This window comes from Salmo salar, chromosome ssa13 (genome assembly GCF_905237065.1).
Source record: "Salmo salar chromosome ssa13, Ssal_v3.1, whole genome shotgun sequence".
NCBI lineage: Eukaryota > Metazoa > Chordata > Actinopteri > Salmoniformes > Salmonidae > Salmo > Salmo salar.
In genome coordinates, this window is record NC_059454.1 from 103,403,026 (window position 1) to 103,425,266 (window position 22,241).

Here is a 22,241-nt window from a genome sequence, read left to right on the forward strand (position 1 = left end):
GCCCTAGAGAGTTAGGGCCAAGGGGAAGGATTAGAGTGTGACACTCTCTTTCACTAGAGGGTTAGGGCCAAGGGGAAGGATTAGAGTGTGACACTCTCACTAGAGGGTTAGGGCCAAGAGGAGGGACTAGTGTGAGACACTCTCTCCCTCCGATACCTTGCTGGTTGGGCCCAGGTTTTTCTGTATGAGGACGTTCTCCTCCTCGTCTATGAGGATGCCGTGGTAGTCATGGTAAGCCACCTCCCCCAGGGTCAGGGCCTCTGGAGAGATGGGCAGCAGGCCACACTTCATGGCCGACACCTGAAACACAGACAGACTGCAGTTATTCACCACGACAGATAGGGGTAGTTGAAAAATCTTACTAATTTTTCCTGCCAAATTCATGGGTCTCTCTACTAAGTAGCTGTGGGAAGAAACTAGTGACACTTATATTTCAAGACCCAAGTTTTACCAAAACTCATATCATTAAGAAGAGCATGACAATGTGACCAGTATATACCCTTTTTCACAGTAGTGAGCTGCTCTGTTTAGGTTTCCACTAATGTTGCTAGAATCGCTGGAAACTTACTGCAGCGCCAGCCGGTGTGTGAACGTGCACGATGCACTTGATGTCTGGCCGGGCTGCGTAGATGGCTGAGTGGAGAGTGAAGCCAGCCTGGTTAACACCCAGGTTGGTGCTCCCTCGGTCCACTATCTCCCCTTGTATATTAATCTTCACCTAGAATGGGACAGAGTTAAACCGATCGGACACATTACAATGTAGCTCAATGGGATGGGACCAGACAGGCAACAGTGAGTCCATGCCTTATGAAAGCCCACAGTGATGCTACAAGTGAAATTAACGTAAAGTGAACAATTATTATAAAAAGGGGTTGTTTGGTTCCTCGATGCTGATTGGTTGATACAGTATGTGGGATTTGTGGGACAACAACTCCCACAACCTGTTAATGTGATAATTCCACTGTCCCGCAGCCCAGGCAGGAAATTAATAAACTTAATTCACTCAGCGTCTATACATTACTTTTCCACGCTACTATTATTTTTGCAACAGTTGGGGGTTGTATAAACCTGCCCGTCTGCCACTACGACCTGTGCAACAATGTATCATTTAACAAATAAGATCACTCCAGTGTCAGTAGGCTAGCTAGCCCAAGAATGAACGTGAAACTAGCTAGCTCGGACTTGCCAACCGTAATACTTGTTGCCTATGTAGGCCTATTGGATATTTATTAAATCATTATTTATTGACGTTCATGCCTTTTTCATCATTGAATCTCTGCTAGCTAGCTACACGCCAATTATTTGTGTAGCATAGCAACGTGGAATGAATAGAATGAGTCGAATTAATAACTGGGTCAAAACATGAGAAAAACAACTAACAACCAACTCGCTTGGGTAGCAACTTCAGAATGCAAAAACAAATGTACTCAATATATGTACTCATTAATATTTTTGTAAATATTTTGTCAACCGTTTTAGAAAAATCAATAATGCCATCGAACACAGGAATGTTCATGTGACAACTCCCTCAAAGGGCTGTATCTCTTGGCTTCACCTCAGGCCTCAGAACAGGCCATGTCAGGAGTTGTCATACGCAAATTCTCAGGCATTATTGCTTAAATAAACTAATCTAAAAAATAACATATACCTTGGATAGGACCAGACAGGCAGCAGAAAGTCAATGCCTTGTGACTTAGCTTACGATGCTAGCCTGAGTCCCAGATCGGTTTGTGCCGTCTTGCCAACTCTACAGTAGAAATTGGCAAGACAACACGAACTCAGCGTCAGTGCCTGTCAGTGAAATTAACAGTCTAAACAGATGATACAGGCAGAGGGCGAAGAGTTGACGGCAGCTTCGTCCTTGAAGGACAAGTGACTCAGCATGTACTGTGCCTTCAGGAAATAATCATAGCCCTTGACTTAATCCACATTTTGTTGTGTTACAGCTTGAATTCAAAAATGTTTTCTCACCCAATACCCCATAAAGACAAAGTGCAAAGATGTTTTTAGAAATATTTGCAAATTTATTGAAAATTAAATACAGAAATATCCCTTTAACATAAGTATTCACACCCCTGAGTCAATACTTTGCAAAAGCACCTTTGGCAGTGATTACAGCTGTGAGTCTTTCTCGTTAAGTTTAAGAGATTTGCACACCTGGATTGTACAATATTTGCACATTGTTCTTAAATTCTTCAAGCTCTGTCAAGTTAGTTGTTGATCATTGCTAGACACCCATTTTAAAATTTTGCCATAGATTTTCTCCCTGTGTCTGTTGGAAAACAGACTGAACCAGGTTTTCCTCTAGGATTTCGCTTGTGCTTAGCTTTATTCCATTTATTTTCATGCTCCCTCGTGTTTGCCGATGACAAGCATACCCATAACATAATGCAGCCACCACCATACTTAAAATTAAACGGTTATGAAGAGAATAATTTTATTCTGTACAGGCTTCCTTCTTTTCACTCTGTCATTTAGGTTAGTACTGTAGAGTACATGTTGCGTTAATATTTTTGTTCAGTATAGTTCAAGTTTTGGTCCCATGTTTCATGAGCTGAAATAGAATATCCCAGAAATGTTCCATACACACAAAAAGCTTATTTCTCTAACATTTTTAGCACACATTTGTTTACATCCCTGTTAGTGAGCATTTCTCCTTTGCCAAGATTATCCATCCACCTGACAGGCGTGGCATATCAAGAAGCTGATTAAACAGCATGGTCATTACACAGGTGCACCTTGTGCTGGGGACAATAAAAGGCCACTAAAATGTGCAGTTCTGTCACACAACACAATGCCATAGATGTCTAAAAATAATTGCTGGCATTTTAACAATTGATTTGCAGGTAAAATTACATGTATGACAACATCTGTGTTTGGATGATGGAGGCTGAATGACAATCACTTATTTAAATCACTACTTGAAAGGCATTCAGCATAACATAAGATGAACATATTCTATTAGTTCACAGCGTTGTCACACATTATGCAGGCAGCTGTTAAGAGTGAGACACTGGGGGAGAATCTTACCAGACTGGAGGCGGAGACTTCACTGTACAGAAGCCCAAAAGGGACAATCAGGAACCTCTCCTGATCTGAATTCACCCGTACCTGGAAGACATGAGTGCAGATGGTGGTCTTAACAAGCAGTAACAAACAAACAAACAAACAAACAAACCTGGCAAATTACACCAAATGGCTCACATACACTAGAATGCAGTTGTTAAAATGTTTCACATTCTTTTGATGTTTCATCAACAATATAATGCTTACTCAACTAATTTTACCAACCTAGACAACTCCACATTTTCCTGCTGAGCTTTCTGAAAAGATATTCTGCAGGTTAAATCTACAAAGCACTACAATATACTGCAGTAAAATAAAAAAAGATCCTGTCCTACATATTACTTCTGGTGTTTCATACTGGCTAGGAGTCTGTTTTAACAACATAGCAGTGGATAAAGACACTAGAGAAGTACATTACAAGGCTGTCTTACGGTTAAGTGGTTGTAGATGAGTTGGGACCAGCCAAAGAGGTCTGTTAGGCGGTAGAAGGCGGCCAGCTTACAGCGGAGCAGCTTCTCTCCCTTCTCATAGGAGATCGAGTCAGATCCACGCAGGTCATTCACTGGGGTTACCATGCCCAGACCTGTAAAGGAAGAGAGAGAGCGAGAAACAGAGGTGCAAATATTTGCACATCGTTATAAAACACTATATAGACAACGTGAAATTTAAAACGTTTCTATTCCTTTTGAACTTTTGTAAGTGAAATATTTACTGTTCATTTTTTCACTTTGTTTATTATCAATTGAACTTGCTTTGACAATGTAAACATGTTTCCCATGCCAATAAAGCCCTTTGAATTTAATTCACTCACCTCAGTCAAAGAATAATATGCCAATTTAAACAGTCTATCCGTCTATAATTACAAAGCATCTATGTTTAAGAAGCCTGTAGTTACATTCTACAACACTACTACCGACCTCTGAACTCAGCAGAGACCATCTTGGCCTGAGGGGACCTAAGTGCTTGACGTATGCTGTACGTAAACACACAAAGCAGCATGAATGTGTACTAGCTAGGTACACTAGGTGCTGGAGTACTGTGTACTAGCTAGGTACACTAGGTGCTGGAGTACTGTGTACTAGCTAGGTACACTAGGTGCTGGAGTACTGTGTACTAGCTAGGTACACTAGGTGCTGGAGTACTGTGTACTAGCTAGGTACACTAGGTGCTGGAGTACTGTGTACTAGCTAGGTACACTAGGTGCTGGAGTACTGTGTACTAGCTAGGTACACTAGGTGCTGGAGTACTGTGTACTAGGTGTACTGCACTACGGAATTTACTCTTGGTAGATGAATTCACAGCACAGTAGCCAAATGCCTCATACATACCTCCATAACGTATGCATTAAAATGCATTATTGTCAGGGGCTGAAGACACCAGAGAGGGTCTTATATATATATATATATATACACACTACATGACCAAAAGTATGTGGACACCTGCTCGTCGAACATCTCATTCCAAAATCATGGGCATTAATATGGAGTTGGTCCCCCCTTTTTGTTTCTATAACAGCCTCCAGTCTTCTGGAAAGGCTTTCCACTAGATGTTGGAACATTGCTGCGGGGACTTGCTTCCATTCAGCCACAAGAGCATTAGTGAGGTCGGGCACTGATGTTGGGTCGATTAGGCCTGGCTCACAGTCGGCGTTACAATTCATCCCAAAGGTGTTCGATGGGGTTGAGGTCAGGGCTCTGTGCAGGCCAGTCAAGTTCTTCCACACCGATCTCGAAAAACCACTTCTGTATTGACCTCGCTCTGTGCATGGGGGTATTGTCATGCTGAAACAGAACAGGGCCTTTCCCTAAACTGTTGCCACAAAGTTGGAAGCACAGAATCGTCTAGAATGTCATTGTAACCTGCAGCATTAAGATTACATAGTTCCAGTGAGGGGTAAAAACATGAAAAACAGCACCAGACCATTATTCCTCCTCCACCAAACTGTACAGTTACCACTATGCATTGGGACAGGTAGTGTCCACCAAACCCAGGTTCGTCCATCGGACTGGCAGATGGTGACGCGTGATTCATCACGCCAGAGAACGCTTTTCCAATGGCGGCGAGCTTTACACCACTGCAGCCAACGCTTGGCATTGCACATGGTGATCTTAGGCTTGTGTGCGGCTGCTCGGCCATGGAATCCCATTTTATGAAGCCCATGACAAACAGTTCTTGTGCTGACGCTGCTTCCAGGGGCAGTTTGGAACTCGGTAGCGAGTGTTGAAACTGAGGACAGACAATTTTTACACACTACGCGCTTCAGCACTCGGCGTTCCTGTTCTGGGAGGTTGTGTATCCTACCACTTCGTGGCTGAGCCGTTGTTGCTCCTAGACGTTTCCACTTCACAATAACAGCACTTCCAGTTGACCGGGGCAGCTCTAGCAGGGCAGAAATGTGACGAACTGACTTGTTGGAATGGTGCCATGTTGAAAGTCACAGAGCTCTTCAGTAACACCATTCTACTGCCAATGTTTGTGTATGGAGATTGCATGTGCTCGATTTTATACACCCATCAAACGGTGTGACCGAAATAGCCAAACCCACTTATTTGAATGCAGTGTCCACATACTTTTGTTCAGTGTATATGTAACAAACTAGTGCTCCGCTAACTAGCTAGTGATTCTACATCTACATATAATACTCACTCATGTTGAAGGCAGTCATGCCTCCTTGGGGTGCTGCAGGATACATGCATCACATATAGCTCATACTGTGTATTTATTTCTATATACACATTACATTAGATTCGTGTTTCCCAAACCTCTCCTCGAGTAGCCCCACGCAGTCTACTTACTTGATGTTGTTCTAGAAAGAACACAGATGATTCAAAATGGTCACCTAATCATCTATCCCCTCATTAGTTAAATCAGCTGTGATACTTTTGGAATACATTAAATACATGGACCGGCTGGGGGTTCTGGAGGACCGGTTTGGTCCGGCTGGGGCTACTGGAGGACCGGTTTGGACCGGCTGGGGCTACTGGAGGACCGGTTTGGACCGGCTGGGGCTACTGGAGGACCGGTTTGGACCGGCTGGGGCTACTGGAGGACCGGTTTGGACCGGCTGGGGCTACTGGAGGACCGGTTTGGACTGGCTGGGGCTACTGGAGGACCGGTTTGGACCGGCTGGGGCTACTTGAGGACCGGTTTGGACCGGCTGGGGGTTCTGGAGGACTGGTTTGGACCGGTGCGGGTTCTGGAGGACCGGTTTGGACCGGCTGGGGGTTCTGGAGGACCGGTTTGGACCGGCTGGGGGTTCTGGAGGACCGGTTTGGACTGGCTGGGGGTTCTGGAGGACTGGTTTGGGAAACACAATTAGATTACAGTCTGATTTAAGGACAGAAGAGAACTCACTCATGCTGAGCGCAGCCATGCCTCCCTGGGGCGCTGCAGGGTACATGGTGGGGATACTGGTGGTCATAAAGTCAGCTATCTGCTGCAGAGCCAACAAGCTGGTGGGAGTCTTTCCCCTCTTCAGCTGGTCCTGAATCATCGTATCCAGCTCATCACAGAACGCCTGGGGAGTAGACAGCGACACAGTCAGACAGCGAAGGCTCAGGACAGGTCAATACACCATTGTTGTCGCTGATGCATTGTAACACCGTCACTAGCTGGCTATTCTTAGTTCTTCTACTACAGAATCCATGGTTATTGTTAAATCAACACAGGAGTGATTGGAAGTAAAAGAGTCTGTCGGGGCAGTCTGTCGGGGCAGTCTGTCGGGGCAGTCTGTCGGGGCAGTCTGTCGGGGCAGTCTGTCGCTGTTCTCTTGCTATCGCTTCTTGACTGTCACAAGTGCCTGTTGACTGCCGCATTGCTGAGAGGAAACTAGAATAGAAAGGCTTCAACCTGATAAACATTGTTAGCGGGAACAGGCAAAGAAAATCAGTCACATATTACATAATCACTGCCCAGAAGAACTAAAGAGTTACATACTTCCTTTGTTGGCAACTGTTTCCATGTTGTGTGTCAAACCTAGCTACATGTCCTGCTCGTAATAACTTATCTAGAGGGTGAAACAACAAATCTCTCAACAACATGCTCCTAACATAGTCCCTTTTCTTACCTCCTGCTGCACTGTCTCTCTGTGTGTGTGAGAGAGACTGTGTGTGTGTGTGTGTCACAGCGTCACAAAGAATGTCTTTCTTCCATCAGTAAAAGGCTGGGGTGTAAACACTGAGTTTTATACACTGAGCTTAAACTGAGTGCTGCTGAGAGAACAGTACTGTGATTGAGAGAGACAGTGTGAAGTGGCCGTACCGTGATACAGGCCTATGTAGAGGATATTCAGAATTGGAAGTAAATAAAACAGGAAGAGTTTTGGGACAAAATGTGTATGTTTTGGTGTTATGTTGGTGACATGACATATGTTGGTGACATGACATTTTTAATTTTATTTGTGTGTTTGCGCATTAATGTGTGGGTGTGTGTGTGTCCTACTGGGCTCTGCAGGATCATGGAGACCCTCTTCCTCTGCTCCATCATGTTGAAGTCCTGTCTGAGGTCTGGGGCCATGTTCCTCTCCCTCTGGTACTCCGGGCTGCTCTCGTCCACTCGGTCAAAGTAGCGCTCCTTGTGGGGGGCGGTGGTGGGAGGGGGCGCAGTCACCACCCCTGAACCTGAGTCACCGTTCATCACCGGGTCCTGTTGGCTCCTGGAGATCAAAGGTCAGAAGTGAAAACATGGGTTGTGTTCATTAGGGTAGGTGTTTCCAAACCTTTTGGGGACAGGGACCCCTTTTGTGATAAATAAAAATAAAAAATTTATACATTTTTTTTTTTTTTTATATAGTCGGGGACCCCATCAAAAATAGCATACAAGGAGTTTTCCTATGACTGCTGCAGTGCATGGTCGGACCAACCAAGTCTCAGGCCCTGGGAAACAAAATTGTAAAGGCCCCCTTCTTCACATAGGAAAGAACATTTAGCAGTTTTAAAGCTAATTGGGGCAGACACACACGTTTGCTGTTTTAAAGCTTAAATGACAGTGCACTTATGTTTAAAACAACTTTAGGGAATTCAAGAAGTATTTAATTGAAAACTGGACCATCGATGGAGTACTGTGGATCCCTGTGAGCATCCCAGGCCCTGTTGTGCATCTAAAGGTATATTATAGATATGACATTGTATTGCACTAGGATTGGGCGATGTAGATGGTAGAAACAACGAAGAGTACCAAAGCGGCGCAAAATGTCAGATGGGGGGGAGGGGCCCCATCTCCTGTACAATGCCAGATGATCATGGGCCTTTCACAGCAGACACTTCATTTCCGTTTTTCTCCCTAATCCTGATTCAATTTGAATGGGGATTAGGGAGTACCTCCGCGGACCCCCAGTTTGGGAAACACTGCACATCATACCAAAATGTTTTAAAACAGAAAACAAAAATTTGCATGTATTATTAAATAATCCCAGGTAGTATCTCCCATGTTTCAGTCTCTTAAATTTGTTGCCAAATGAACACAAAACATGTTTTAATCAAGATTACATTTAATATCCAAGGCAGACAGCCAGATGGAAAAATGTCACGTCACGCTTGGTGCGCTAAACATTCAGTTACATTACATCACCTCTGCTGCTTCCTGTTTTGATAGTGTGACCACACCCCCCAGGGCTTATTGATTTCCTGTCCATTTCCTCTGGCTCAGTCAGTCTAGATACAAAACAGACACTCAACCGTCATCATTACAAGGGATAAAATGAAAATGTGGCGCAGCGAGTGGCGAGCAGCGGTCTAAGGCACTGCTTCGCAGTGCTTGAGGCGCCACTACAGACACCCTGGTTCAAATCCAGGCTGTATCACAACCGGCCGTGATTGGGAGTCCCATAGGGCGGCGCACAATTGGCCCAGCGTTGTCCGGGTTTTGGCCGGTGTAGGCCGTCATTGTAAATAAGAATTTGTTCTTAACTGACTTGCCTAGTTAAATAAAGGTGAAATAACAAATAAACCAGCAAGCCAACCAAACATGGTTGTTAGCACAGTTAGTAAGGGAGAGAGGGAGTTACTGTGAAATGCCATTATCAGTCCTGAGAATGGAGGGCAGTGACTCTGTTGCATAGCAGAGCTATGAGTGCTTGTTGCTGCGAACCATGAACAAGTTGCACCACTATCTCCCATAGAACAGCATTGATGTCAGGGAGAAATGGAGACAGAGGACAGTAGTCTCACACTGCCAGACATCACACTGACATGTTAGTCAGACTTATTCTTCTCCGGATTCCTACCGCAAGTTCTGAACCTATTTTTAAATTTTTAATTTATAATAATAATAATAATAATAATTATAATAATAATAATAATAATTATTATTATTATTATTATTATTATTATTATTATTATATATTGATTTTTTTTTCTCCCTTTTCCCACCTAGAATTATAGCAGCTAACGTCCCCTGAGAGCACAGCCGCTAATCCGCGGCCTGCTAGCTATCTAAAGCACATTGGACTGCTGGCTTAAGAGGCCCTTCGGACATATTTCTTTGGCCACTATACATATTTTGCCAATTGGCCTGGTTACCACACGGAGCCCTGCTGATCCGTCCGCTGATGTAACTGCACGAGGAGGCCACAACAGACTTTCCTCCGTCGCGTCGCCCCTCTAAGGCCTTTCTGTTAGCCTGCTAGCCCGCCGCTAGCTGCCTGAAGCCACGCACTGGACTCTTATGATCACCAGGGTACGCATGCCTCTCCCTAACGTCACCATGCCTTGTCCATTGCTGTTTTGGTTTGTAACTATTGTTTTATTTCACTGTAGAGCCTCTAGCACTGCTCAAAACGCTTCAGCTAACAATTTAGTTCCACCTCCCACACACGCAGTGAACTCACCTGGTTTAAATGCTATTTCTAGAGACAATCTCTCTTTCATTATCACTATATGCACAGGTTTACCCCCACTGTATTCACATCCTACTATACCTTTGTCTGTACATTATGCTTTGAATATATTCTATCGTGCCCAGAAATCTGCTCCTTTTACTCTCTGTTCTGAACGTGCTAGACGTCCAGTTCTGTTAGCCTTTAGCCGTACCCTTATCCTAGTCCTCCTCTGGTGATGTAGAGGTTAATCCAGGCCCTGCAGTGTCTAGCTCCACTCCCATCCCCCAGGCTCTCTCATTTGTTGACTTCTGCAACCGTAAAAGCCTTGGTTTCATGCATGTTAACATTAGAAGCCCCCTCCCTAAGTTTGTTTTATTCACTGCCCTAGCACACTCCACCAATCCGGATGTCCTAGCCGTGTCTGAATCCTGGCTTAGGAAGACCACAAAAAAACTTGACATTTCCATCCTTAACTATAACATTTTCCGACAAGATAGAACTGCCAAAGGGGACGGTGTTGCAATCTACTGCAAAGATAACCTGCAGAGTTCTGTATTACTATCCAGGTCTGTACACAAACAATTCGAGCTCCTACTTCTAAAAATGAACCCTTCCAGAAACAAGTCTCTCACCGTTGCCGCTTGCTATAGACCACCCTCCGCCCCCAGCTGTGCCCTCGACACCATATGTAATCTGATTGCCCCCCATCTATCTTCTGAGCTCGTGCTGCTAGGTGACCTTAACTGTGACATGCTTAACACCCCGGCCATCCTACAATCTAAGCTTGATGCCCTCAACCTCACACAACTTATCAATGAACCTTCCAGATATAACCCCAAATCCGTAAACACGGGCACCCTCATAGATATCATCCTAACTAACTCGCCCTCCAAATACACCTCTGCTGTTTTCAACCAAGATCTCAGCGATCACTGCCTCACTGCCTAATGGGTCTGCGATCAAACGACCACTCCTCATCACTGTCAAACGCTCCCTGAAACACTTCAGCGAGCAGGCCTTTCCAAAATCGACCAGGACAGGGTATCCTGGAATGACATTGACCTCATCCCGTCAGTAGAGGATGCCTGGTTGTTCTTTAACCTGTTAGGGCTAGGGGGCAGTATTGACACGGCTGGATAAAAAACGTACCCGATTTAATCTGGTTACTACTCCTGCCCAGTAACTAGAATATGCATATAATTATTGGCTTTGGATAGAAAACACCCTAAAGTTTCTAAAACTGTTTGAATGGTGTCTGAGTATAACAGAACTCAAATGGCAGGTCAAAACCTGAGAAGATTCTGTACAGGAAGTATCCCGTCTGACCATTTCTTGGCCTTCTTTGCCATCTCTATCCATTACAAAGGATCTCTGCTGTTACGTGACACTTCCTACGGCTCCAATGGGCTCTCAGAAGGCGGCAAAAAGCTGAATCGTGGCTTTGCAGGCTCTGGTTGAAACAAAGTAGCGCGTTTGGGTAGTGGCTGGTTACAGTACTGTGAGACTCAGGCGCGTGCCCTCGTCGACCGAATGCTTTGTTTTCTTACCCCTGTTTACCTAAACGGAGATTCCCGGTCGGAATATTATCGCTTTTTTAACGAGAAAAATTGCATAAAAATTGATTTTAAACAGCGGTTGACATGCTTCGAAGTACGGTAATGGAATATTTAGAAATCTTTTGTCACGAATTGCGCCATGCTCGTAACCCTGATTTACCATTTCGGATAGTGTCTGGAACGCACAAACAAAACGCCGCTATTTGGATATAACGATGGATTATTTTGGACCAAACCAACATTTGTTATTGAAGTAGCAGTCCTGGAAGTGCATTCTGACGAAGACATCAAAGGTAATCAAACTTTTGTAATAGTAAATCTGACTTTGGTCAGGGCTAAACTTGGTGGGTGTCTAAATGGCTAGCCGTGATGGCTGGGCTATCTACTGAGAATATTGCAAAATGTGCTTTCACCGAAAAGCTATTTTAAAATCGGACACCTCGATTGCACAAAGGAGTTCTGTATCTATAATTCTTAAAATAATTGTTATGTTTTTAGTGAACGTTTATCGTGAGTAATTTAGTAAATTGTTAGTAAATTCCCCGGAAGTTTGCGGGGGGTATGCTAGTTCTGAACGTCACATGCTAATGTAAAAAGCTGGTTTTTGATATAAATATGAACTTGATTGAACAAAACATGCATGTATTGTATAACATAATGTCCTAGGTGTGTCATCTGATGAAGATCAAAGGTTAGTGCTACATTTAGCTGTGGTTTGGGTTTATGTGACATTATATGCTAGCTTGAAAAATGGGTGTCTGATTATTTCTGGCTGGGTACTCTGCTGACATAATCTAATGTTTTGCTTTCGTTGTAAAGCCTTTTTGAAATCGGACAGTGTGGTTAGATTAACGAGAGTCTTGTCTTTAAAATGCTGTAAAAGTCATATGTTTGAGAAATTGAAGTAATAGCGTTTCTAAGGTATTTCAAAATCGCGCCACGGGATTCAACTGGCTGTTGCGTAGGTGGGACGAATTCGTCCCGCCTAGCCCACAGAGGTTAAAAGTGCTTTTCTCACCATCTTAAATAAGCATGCCCCATTCAAAAAATTTAGAACCAGGAAGATATAGCCCTTGGTTCACTCCAGACCTGTCTGCCCTTGACCAGCACAAAAACATCTTGTGGCGTTCTGCATTAGCATCGAATAGCCCCCGTGATATGCAACTTTTCAGGGAAGTTAGGAACCAATATACACAGGCAGTTAGGAAAGCAAAGGCTAGCTTTTTTAAACAGAAATTTGCATCCTGCAGTACAAACTCAAAAGTTCTGGGACACTGTAAAGTCCATGGAGAATAAGAGCACCTCCTCGCCCAAGCCCCCACCATTTCTCCTTCACCCATATCCAGATAGCTGATGTTCTGAAAGAGCTGCAAAATCTGGACCCCTACATATTAGCCGGGCTAGACAATCTGGACCCTCTCTTTCTAAAATGATCTGCCGAAATTGTTGCAACCCCTATTACTAGCCTGTTCAACCTCTCTTTCGTATTGTCTGAGATTCCCAAAGATTGGAAAGCTGCCGCGGTCATCCCCCTCTTCATAGGGGAAGACGCTCTAGACCCAAACTGCTACAGACCTATATCTATCCTATCCTGCATCTCTAAGGTCTTCGAAAGCCAAGTTAAACAGATTACCGACCATTTTGAATCACACCGTACCTTCTCCGCTATGCAATCTGGTTTCAGAGCCGGTCATGGGTGCACCTCAGCCACACTCAAGGTCCTAAACGATATCATAACCGCCATCGATAAGAGACATTACTGTGCAGCTGTCTTCATCGACCTGGCCAAGGCTTTCGACTCTGTCAATCACCACATTCTTATTGGCAGACTCAACAGCCTTGGTTTCTCAAATGATTGCCTCGCCTGGTTCACCAACTACTTCTCAGATAGAGTTCAGTGTGTCAAATCGGAGGGCCTGTTGTCCGGACCTCTGGCAGTCTATGGGGGTGCCAAAGGGTTAAATTCTTGGACCAACTCTCTTCTCTGTATACATCAATGATGTCGCTCTTGCTGCAGGTGATTCTCTGAGCCACCTCTACGCAGACGACACCATTCTGTATAGTTCTGGCCCTTCTTTGGACACTGTGTTAACTAACCTCCAGACGAGCTTCAATGCCATACAACTCTCCTTTCCGTGGCCTCCAACTGCTCTTAAACGCAAATAAAACTAAATGCATGCTATTCAACCGATCATTGCCCGCACATCCAGCATCACTACTCTGGACGGCTCTGACTTAGAATACGTGGATAACTACAAATACCTGGGTGTCTGGCTAGACTGTAAACTCTCCTTCCAGACTCATATTAAGCATCTCCAATCCGAAATTAAATCTAGAATCGGCTTCCTATTTCGCAACAAAGCATCCTTCACTCATGCTGCCAAACATACCCTCGTAAACCTGACCATCCTACCGATCCTCGACGATGTCATCTATAAAATAGCCTCCAACACTCTACTCAACAAATTGGATGCAGTCTATCACAGTGCCATCCGTTTTGTCACCAAAGCCCCATACATTACCCACCATTGCGACCTGTACGCTCTCGTTGGCTGGCCCTCGCTTCACGCTCGTCGCCAAACCCACTGGCTACAGGTTATCTACAAGTCTCTGCTAGGTAAAGCCCCGCCTTATCTCAGCTCACTGGTCACCATAGCAGCACCCACTCATAGCACGCGCTCCAGCAGGTATATCTCACTGGTCACCCCCAAAGCCAATTCCTCCTTTGGTCGCCTTTCCTTCCAGTTCTCTGCTGCCAATGACTGGAACGAACTGCAAAAATCTCTGAAGCTGGAGATTCCCATCTCCCTCACTTGCTTTAAGCACCAGCTGTCAGAGCAGCTCACAGATCACTGCACCTGTTCATAGCCCATCTGTATACAGCCCATCCATCTACCTCATCCCCATACTGTATTTATTTATTTTGCTCCTTTTGCACCCCAGTATCTCTACTTGCACATCCATCTTTTGCACATCTACCATTCCAGTGTTTAATTGCCATATTGTAATTACTTTGCCACCATGGCCTATTTATTGCCTTAATTCCCTTATTTTACCTAATTTGCACTCACTGTATATAGACTTTGTTCTTTTTTTCTACTGTATTATTGACTATATTTTGTTCATTCCATGTGTAACTGTGTTGTATGTGTCTAACTGCTATGCTTTATCTTGGCCAGGTCGCAGTTGCAAATGAGAACTTGTTCTCAACTAGCCTACATGGATAAATAAAGGTGAAAAAATTTCATATGAGAATCAACGTAGAGCGGCTGGAATCGAGCTAGAGGTAAATAAGCGATTTCCAATTGATCCAGGCTCATTTTTGTCAAGGCTGTCTGATGGGATAATGTGCCCTCAGACAGAGTACATTACCAGCCTGGAGCCAGAAAGTTGACCTCCCCCCGGAGGACAAAGACAGCCAGCATAGAGCTAGGCAGGGCCCTGCTCCAATACTCAAAAAATGCATCCTTCCTTCCATGAAGTAATCAATCCCTGATCTGACATGATTGCTGAAATCAATGCAGTGGATTCCTCTTTAAATCTAACCTATCCAATCATGTTACCACGGTGACTACCTCAAGAAAGGGATGAGGATCAGGATGCATTTTGACAGCATTTGAAAAGGGCCCAAGTAGGCCTCTCTGGCTGCCTGGCAGACAGCACCGTACACCATTAGTCCTTCTCAGTCCTCAGCAATTAGACAAATTTCAGCCAAAACAGGACACAGGGCTGCTATGATAACTACTACACAGGGCTGCTATGATAACTACTACCCAGGACCAAACCATCCAGGCCTCACAGCAGAGAGATGTGTTCCCAGTCCATTTAGTGCCAGAGACCAACTGAGAATAGTTTGGGTGATACTAAAACACCTGGAGAAACTAAAACAATAAAAAATAAATGATACATTCTTCAGCCATACAAATGGTGTGTGCGCACACACACACACACACACACACACACACACACGCTACGGTTCTCTTTTCTGACCTGAGGGATTCTTGAGATTGTATTTCGTGAATGTAAATTAGTCCAGAGGAACTAGTCTGGAATCCCAACTGATATACTCCGTTTCACAGTTTGTATTTCAGGCTGCCAAATACCAACATGAAAAATAGCAATTAGGGATAGGTCTTCCTGTGCCAATCTCATTAGGGCCCAAAAATACCCAGAACCTCTGGTCTGTTACTAATCCGATTGTATCACGAATTGCCTGTTTACTGTCCAACAGAACAGAGGATAATGCTGCCCTGGCTGGTAGAGAATAGGTTTTTGCCAGAGACCCAAATGGGATGCTATTCCCTATATAGTGCACTACTTTTAACTGGGGCCTATCATGGTCCTGCTCAAAAGTAGCGCACTCTAGGGAATAGGGTGCCATGTGGATGCAAACATGGGGTTCTGTGACCAGGAATGGAATGGTCCCTTAAAAGGTCCCGGTCTCTTAGAGCGGACGACTCAGAGCGGAGCTATGACTGACTCAGCACCCTTGACTGTTGAGGATCTGTTGTGGTGCCAGTACTGTGGGAAGGGAACGCCGCAGACGTGTTGTGGTGCCAGTACTGTGGGAAGGGAATGCCGTTGACATGTTGTGGTGCCAGTACTGTGGGAAGGGAACGCCGCTGACATGTTGTGGTGCCAGTACTGTGGGAAGGGAACGCCGCAGACATGTTGTGGTGCCAGTACTGTGGGAAGGGAACGCCGCTGACATGTTGTGGTGCCAGTACTGTGGGAAGGGAACGCCGCAGACATGTTGTGGTGCCAGTACTGTGGGAAGGGAGCGCCGCAGACATGTTGTGGTGCCAGTACTGTGGGAAGGGAGCGCCGCAGACGTGTTGTGGTGCCAGTACTGTGGGAAGGGAACGCCGCAGACGTGTTGTGGTGCCAGTACTGTGGGAAGGGAACGCCGCTGACGTGTTGTGATGCCAGTACTGTGGGAAGGGAACGCCGCTGACGTGTTGTGGTGCCAGTACTGTGGGAAGGGAACGCCGCAGACGTGTTGTGGTGCCAGTACTGTGGGAAGGGAACGCCACAGACGTGTTGTGGTGCCAGTACTGTGGGAAGGGAACGCCACAGACGTGTTGTGGTGCCAGTACTGTGGGAAGGGAACGCCACAGACGTGTTGTGGTGCCAGTACTGTGGGAAGGGAGCGCCGCAGACGTGTTGTGGTGCCAGTACTGTGGGAAGGGAACGCCGCAGACGTGTTGTGGTGCCAGTACTGTGGGAAGGGAACGCCGCTGACGTGTTGTGATGCCAGTACTGTGGGAAGGGAACGCCGCAGACGTGTTGTGGTGCCAGTACTGTGGGAAGGGAACGCCACAGACGTGTTGTGGTGCCAGTACTGTGGGAAGGGAACGCCACAGACGTGTTGTGGTGCCAGTACTGTGGGAAGGGAACGCCGCTGACGTGTTGTGGTGCCAGTACTGTGGGAAGGGAACGCCGCTGACGTGTTGTGGTGCCAGTACTGTGGGAAGGGAACGCCGCTGACGTGTTGTGGTGCCAGTACTGTGGGAAGGGAACGCCGCTGACGTGTTGTGGTGCCAGTACTGTGGGAAGGGAACGTCGCAGACGAAATCTGAATCCTCATACAAGAGAAAACGTCCCAGAACAAGAAGGCTCTAAAAGCAACTGTGGTTGAGTAAAGTGTCTGCTTATATGCACAGCTTCAACAAGCTAAGGACAAAAACACACTAAATGGTAATTATGCACTGTCCCTGGCATCTGATATAGACAAGCAAGTCGACTCCATTATAACCCCTGTGGTCGAGAGTCTTTCAGATGATGCACTTCTTCAAACTAAGGACAAAAACACACAAAATGGGGGTAAACTAGCTTAGAAAACACAGCTGAAACATGAACTAAGTGCTTTCAGTGCTAACAGAGTGACCACCATCACTATCCTTATTCCTGCTGCAGCAGCCAAGCTCAGGAAATAACTGAGGCTTTGTGTAATATGATCTCCCACCGCCTCCAGGCAGTAACAGATACACTGCTGCTGATCCCGGTCCTCTAGACTTTGACATCCATGGGAACACAGAGAGCAAAATGGCTTCATCAACTGTTATTCATTTTGTCCAAATCTTACTGTACAATAAAATCTGAATACAATAGCTATATCGCTTCTTAACTCATAAAAAATATCAATCACATCCTAATTTTCAAATTATAATGAGTTTCTTTTTTCAATTCCACAGTTTAGACTAGCTTTGGATAAATCTCAGGTATACAGCCTTGACCTCGCTTACAGAACCCAAGGAAGCCGCCCATAGAAATATAATTACTATTCTATTAAATGTATTCAATTAAGTCACTCTATTAAGTCACTCTATTAAGTCACTCTATTAAGTCAAGAGCCTCAGTCTCCATGACCTGTACATTAAGGTAAACATGGATATTCGTCCCAAATGGCATCATATTTCCAATAAAGTCAGTGCACTAGGACTCGATTCAAAAGTAGTGCACTATATAGGGAAAAGGGTGCCATTTTGGACGAAGACAGAGACCAAACCTTCCATGGGTTCATTGTGTGAACAGCCATCCAGTCAGGTCAAGCCATCCAGTCAGGTCAAAGGTCAATAGATAGACTACAGAACAGGAGTGCCTTGAGGATAGTGAAACTGGAAACTAGACCGTGAGAGAACAGCGGTCAACCAGCGTGTAGTCCTAAAAACAGGAAATGAGTTAGAATCTTTTCTACCTCTGGTTTGTTGGCATTTCCTATGGGGGAAATTAATAGGGAAAGAACGTTTTTGGGGGATAAACTGTGAAATTATGGTTGATTGTAAACACAGGCTTTTTCACAAAAAGTTACATTAGCAGATTAAGACTATTTTATAGGACAAAACATAGAAGAGCTCCTAAGCTGTGTTTCCAACAGAATACATTTTCTGCACTTACCCAAAAACACCATTAAATTTACCCATCGTCTTTGGCAAATTAACCATGGTGGAGTTAATGGTGGAGTTAATGTCTGTTAATGTCTACAAAAAGACACCATTACTATGGCCCTCTATAAAATGACATTGTTTCTTACACAAAATGTTACACTAGGAAATAGAACAGGAGATGAAATACACTTCCTGCTTGTAAAGTCCTTCTGGAGGTCAACTTGAAACAGCCCAGATGTCCAGTACAAACAGTACTCCCAGATAACACTTCCACTGAGTATCTGAAATGGGAAAGTAAAAAGCCAGGCATAATGCTGTGAAACTATTAAAACCTGTTTGGGATAGGGGGCAGTATTTTCACGGCCGGATAAAAAAAACGTACCTGATTTAATCTGGTTACTACTCCTGCCCAGAAACTAGAATATGCATATAATTATTGGCTTTGGATAGAAAACACCCTAAAGTTTCTAAAACTGTTTGAATGGTGTCTGTGTATAACAGAACTCATATGGCAGGCCAAAACCTGAGAAGATTCCATACAGGAAGTGCCCTGTCTGACAATTTGTTCTCCTTCTAGGGCATCTCTATCAAAAATACAGCATCTCTGCTGTAACGTGACATTTTCTAAGGCTTCCATTGGCTCTCAGAAGGCGCCAGAAAGTGGAATGACGTCTCTGCAGTCTCTGGGCGAAAAACAGGAGGAGTTTTTGTGAGTGGTCAGGCAGGGAACAATGACACTGGAGTGCGCATGCACGACACGACTCCATGTTTTTCTTTCAGTCTATGAATGAATATAACGTCGCCCGGTTGGAATATTATCGCTATTTTACGAGAAAAATAGCATAAAAATTGATTTTAAAACAGCTTTTGACATGCTTCGAAGTACGGTAATGGAATATTTTGAATTTTTTTGTCACGAAATGCGCCCGCGCATCACCCTTCGGATAGTGACCTCAACATACGAACAAAACGGTGCTATAACGGTGCTATTTTTTCTACTGGATCATTGATTGTATGTTGTTTTACTCCATGTGTAACTCTGTGTTTTTTGTATGTTGTCGAACTGCTTTGCTTTATCTTGGCCAGGTCGCAATTATAAATGAGAACTTGTTATCAACTTGCCTACCTGGTTAAATAAAGGTGAAATAAAATAAAAAATTATTTCGAACCAAAATATTTGTTGTTAAAGTAGAAATCCTGGGAGTGCATTCTGACGAAGAACAGGAAAGGTAATCCAATTTTTCTTATAGTAATTCTGAGTTTAGTGAGCACCAAACTTGGTGGGTGTCAAATTAGCTAGCCTGTGATGGCCGAGCTATCTACTCAGAATATTGCAAAATGTGCTTTCGCCGAAAAGCTATTTTAAAATCTGACACCGCGATTGCATAAAGGAGTTCTGTATCTATAATTCTTAAAATAATTATGTATTTTGTCAACGTTTATCATGAGTAATTTAGTAAATTCACCGGAAGTTTGCGGTGGGTATGCTAGTTCTGAACATCACATGCTAATGTAAAAAGCTGTTTTTGATATAAATATGAACTTGATTGAACAAAACATGCATGTATTGTATAAGATAATGTCCTAGGAGTGTCATCTGATGAAGATCAAAGGTTAGTGCTGCATTTAGCTGTGTTTTTGGTTTTTGTGACATATATTCTTGCTTGGAAAATGGCTGTGTGATTATTTTTGGCAGGGTACTCTCCTGACATAATCTAATGTTTTGCTTTCGCTGTAAAGCATTTTTGAAATCGGACAGTGTGGTTAGATTAACGAGAGTCTTGTCTTTCAAATGGTGTAAAATAGTAATATGTTTGAGAAATTGAAGTTATCGCACTTTTAAGGTATTTGTATTTAGCGCCACGCTCTACCATTGGATATTGGTGAGGCGTTCCGCTAGCGGAAAGTCTGTCCCTAACAGGTTATTAAGAGTCCTACCAGGATTATCAATCTAGAAAAACTCAGTTGTTTTCTTCTGGAGAGAAGAGAAAGCCACTGCTTGCTAGTCTGGTTGGTCATGACTATGAATTCAATTCCCTTCAGATTGCAGCTTCTTGAGAATTTGACATATAGTGCTATTTTACTTGTCCTACGTTTTCTGATGATGGTTATAAGAGGAAAACTAGGAATGTGATTTTTTTTTTTATTATCCTAAAATACCATGCGAATTCACAATGCAGCTGCGCTGCTGCCAGCAGCGGTTTGGGTCTCACGGTGCATCTCTTTCAGATGGTTCAGCATTTACCCAATACTACCTTTACTGTTCCTTAACTTCACCTGGCAAAGTTTGCATTTTCTTCTCATTTAACTTCTCAAAGTAACTTAGTTGCTGTTGCTTGCCTTTCTGCCCTTTTCCAACTGTTAACAACGATGATGGAGTGGTATGGAGTTGCGTCCAAAATAATTGATTCATAGACTCCTTTATTTTTTTATGTCACCTTTATTTAACCAGGTAGGCCAGTTGAGAACAAGTTCTCATTTACAACTGCGACCTGGCCAAGGTAAAGCAAAGCAGTGCGACAAAAACAACAGAGTTACAAACAAACGTACAGTCAATAACACAATATAAAAATCTGTATACAGATTTTGTATACAGTGTGTGCAAATGAAGTAAGGAGGTAAGGCAATAAATAGGCCAATAGTGGCTTAGTAATTACAATTTAGCAATTTACACTGGAGTGATATACAGTTGAAGTCAGAAGTTTAAATACACTTATGGTTGGAGTGTTTAAAACTCGTTTTTCAACCACTCCACAAATGTCTTGTTAACAAACTATAGTTTTGGAAAGTCGTTTAGGACATCTACTTTGTGCATGATGCAAGTCATTTTTCCAACAATTGTTTACAGACAGATTATTTCACTGTATCACAATTCCAATGGGTCAGAAGTTAATATACACTAAGTTGACTGTGCCTTTAAACAACTTGGAAAATCCCAGAAAATTACTTCATGGCTTTAGAAACTTCTGATTGACTGAAATTATGTCAATTAGCCTATTGGAGGTGTACCTGTGGATGTATTTCAAGGCCTACCTTCAAACTCAGTGCCTCTTTGCTTGACATCATGGGAATATCAAAAGAAAATCAGCCGAGACTAAGAAAAGTCAGGTTCATCCTTGGGACCAAGGTACCGCGTTCATCTGTACAAACAATAGTACGCAAGTATAAACACCATGGGACCACAGAGCTGTCATACCGCTCAGGAAGGAGACGCGTTCTGTCTCCTAGAGATTAGCGTACTTTGGTGCGAAAAGTGCAAATCAATCCCAGAACAACAGCAAAGGACCATGTGAAGATGCTGGAGGAAACAGGTACAAAAGTAACTATATCCACAGTAAAACGAGTCCTATGTCGACATAACCTGAAAGGCCACTCAGTAAGGAAAAAGCCACTGCTGCAAAACCGCCATAAAAAAGCCAGACTACGGTTTGCAACTGCACATGGGGACTTTTTGGAGAAATGTCTTCTGGTCTGACGAAACAAAAATTGAACTGTTTGGCCATAATGTCGATCGTTACGTTTGGAGGAAAAAGGGGGAGGATTGCAAGCCGAAGAACACCATCCCAACCGTGAAGCACAGGGGTGGCAGCATCATGTTGTGGGGGTGCTTTGCTGCAGGAGGGAATGGTGCACTTCACAAAATAGATGGTATCATGAGGTAGGAAAATTGTGGATATATTGAAGCAACATCTCAAGACATCAGTCAGGAAGTTAAAGCTTGGTCGCAAATGGGTCTTCCTAATGGACAATGCCCCAAGCATACTTCCAAAGTTGTGGAAAAATGACTTAAGGACAACAAAGTCAATGTATTGGAGTGGCCATCACAAAGCCCTGACCTCAATCCCATAGAAAATTTGTGGGAAGAACTGAAAAAGCTTGTGCAAAGAAGGAGGCCTACAAACCTGACTCGGTTAC

At 43.9% G+C, this 22,241-nt stretch overlaps 1 protein-coding gene across 25 annotated transcripts in view; it reads right to left on the minus strand.

Moving 5' to 3' along the window:
* The window catches only part of LOC106568455 (alpha-adducin), a 51,487-nt gene that overhangs the window by 17,017 nt on the left and 12,229 nt on the right, over positions 1-22,241 (minus strand). For 16 of the 25 annotated variants that reach the window (XM_014138816.2, XM_045692565.1, XM_014138803.2 and 13 more), the window contains exons 2-8: positions 7,507-7,720; positions 6,421-6,583; positions 5,713-5,745; positions 3,498-3,649; positions 3,031-3,111; positions 569-718; positions 157-300 (exon numbers count right to left, since the gene is read on the minus strand). In XM_014138816.2, coding sequence (XP_013994291.1) covers positions 157-300; positions 569-718; positions 3,031-3,111; positions 3,498-3,649; positions 5,713-5,745; positions 6,421-6,583; positions 7,507-7,701 — 918 coding nt within the window. In that variant the 5' untranslated portion in view covers positions 7,702-7,720. The remainder of the gene's footprint in view (positions 1-156; positions 301-568; positions 719-3,030; positions 3,112-3,497; positions 3,650-5,712; positions 5,746-6,420; positions 6,584-7,506; positions 7,721-22,241) is intronic. The other 9 variants (XM_014138807.2, XM_014138805.2, XM_014138814.2 and 6 more) reach the window with 1 other exon arrangement.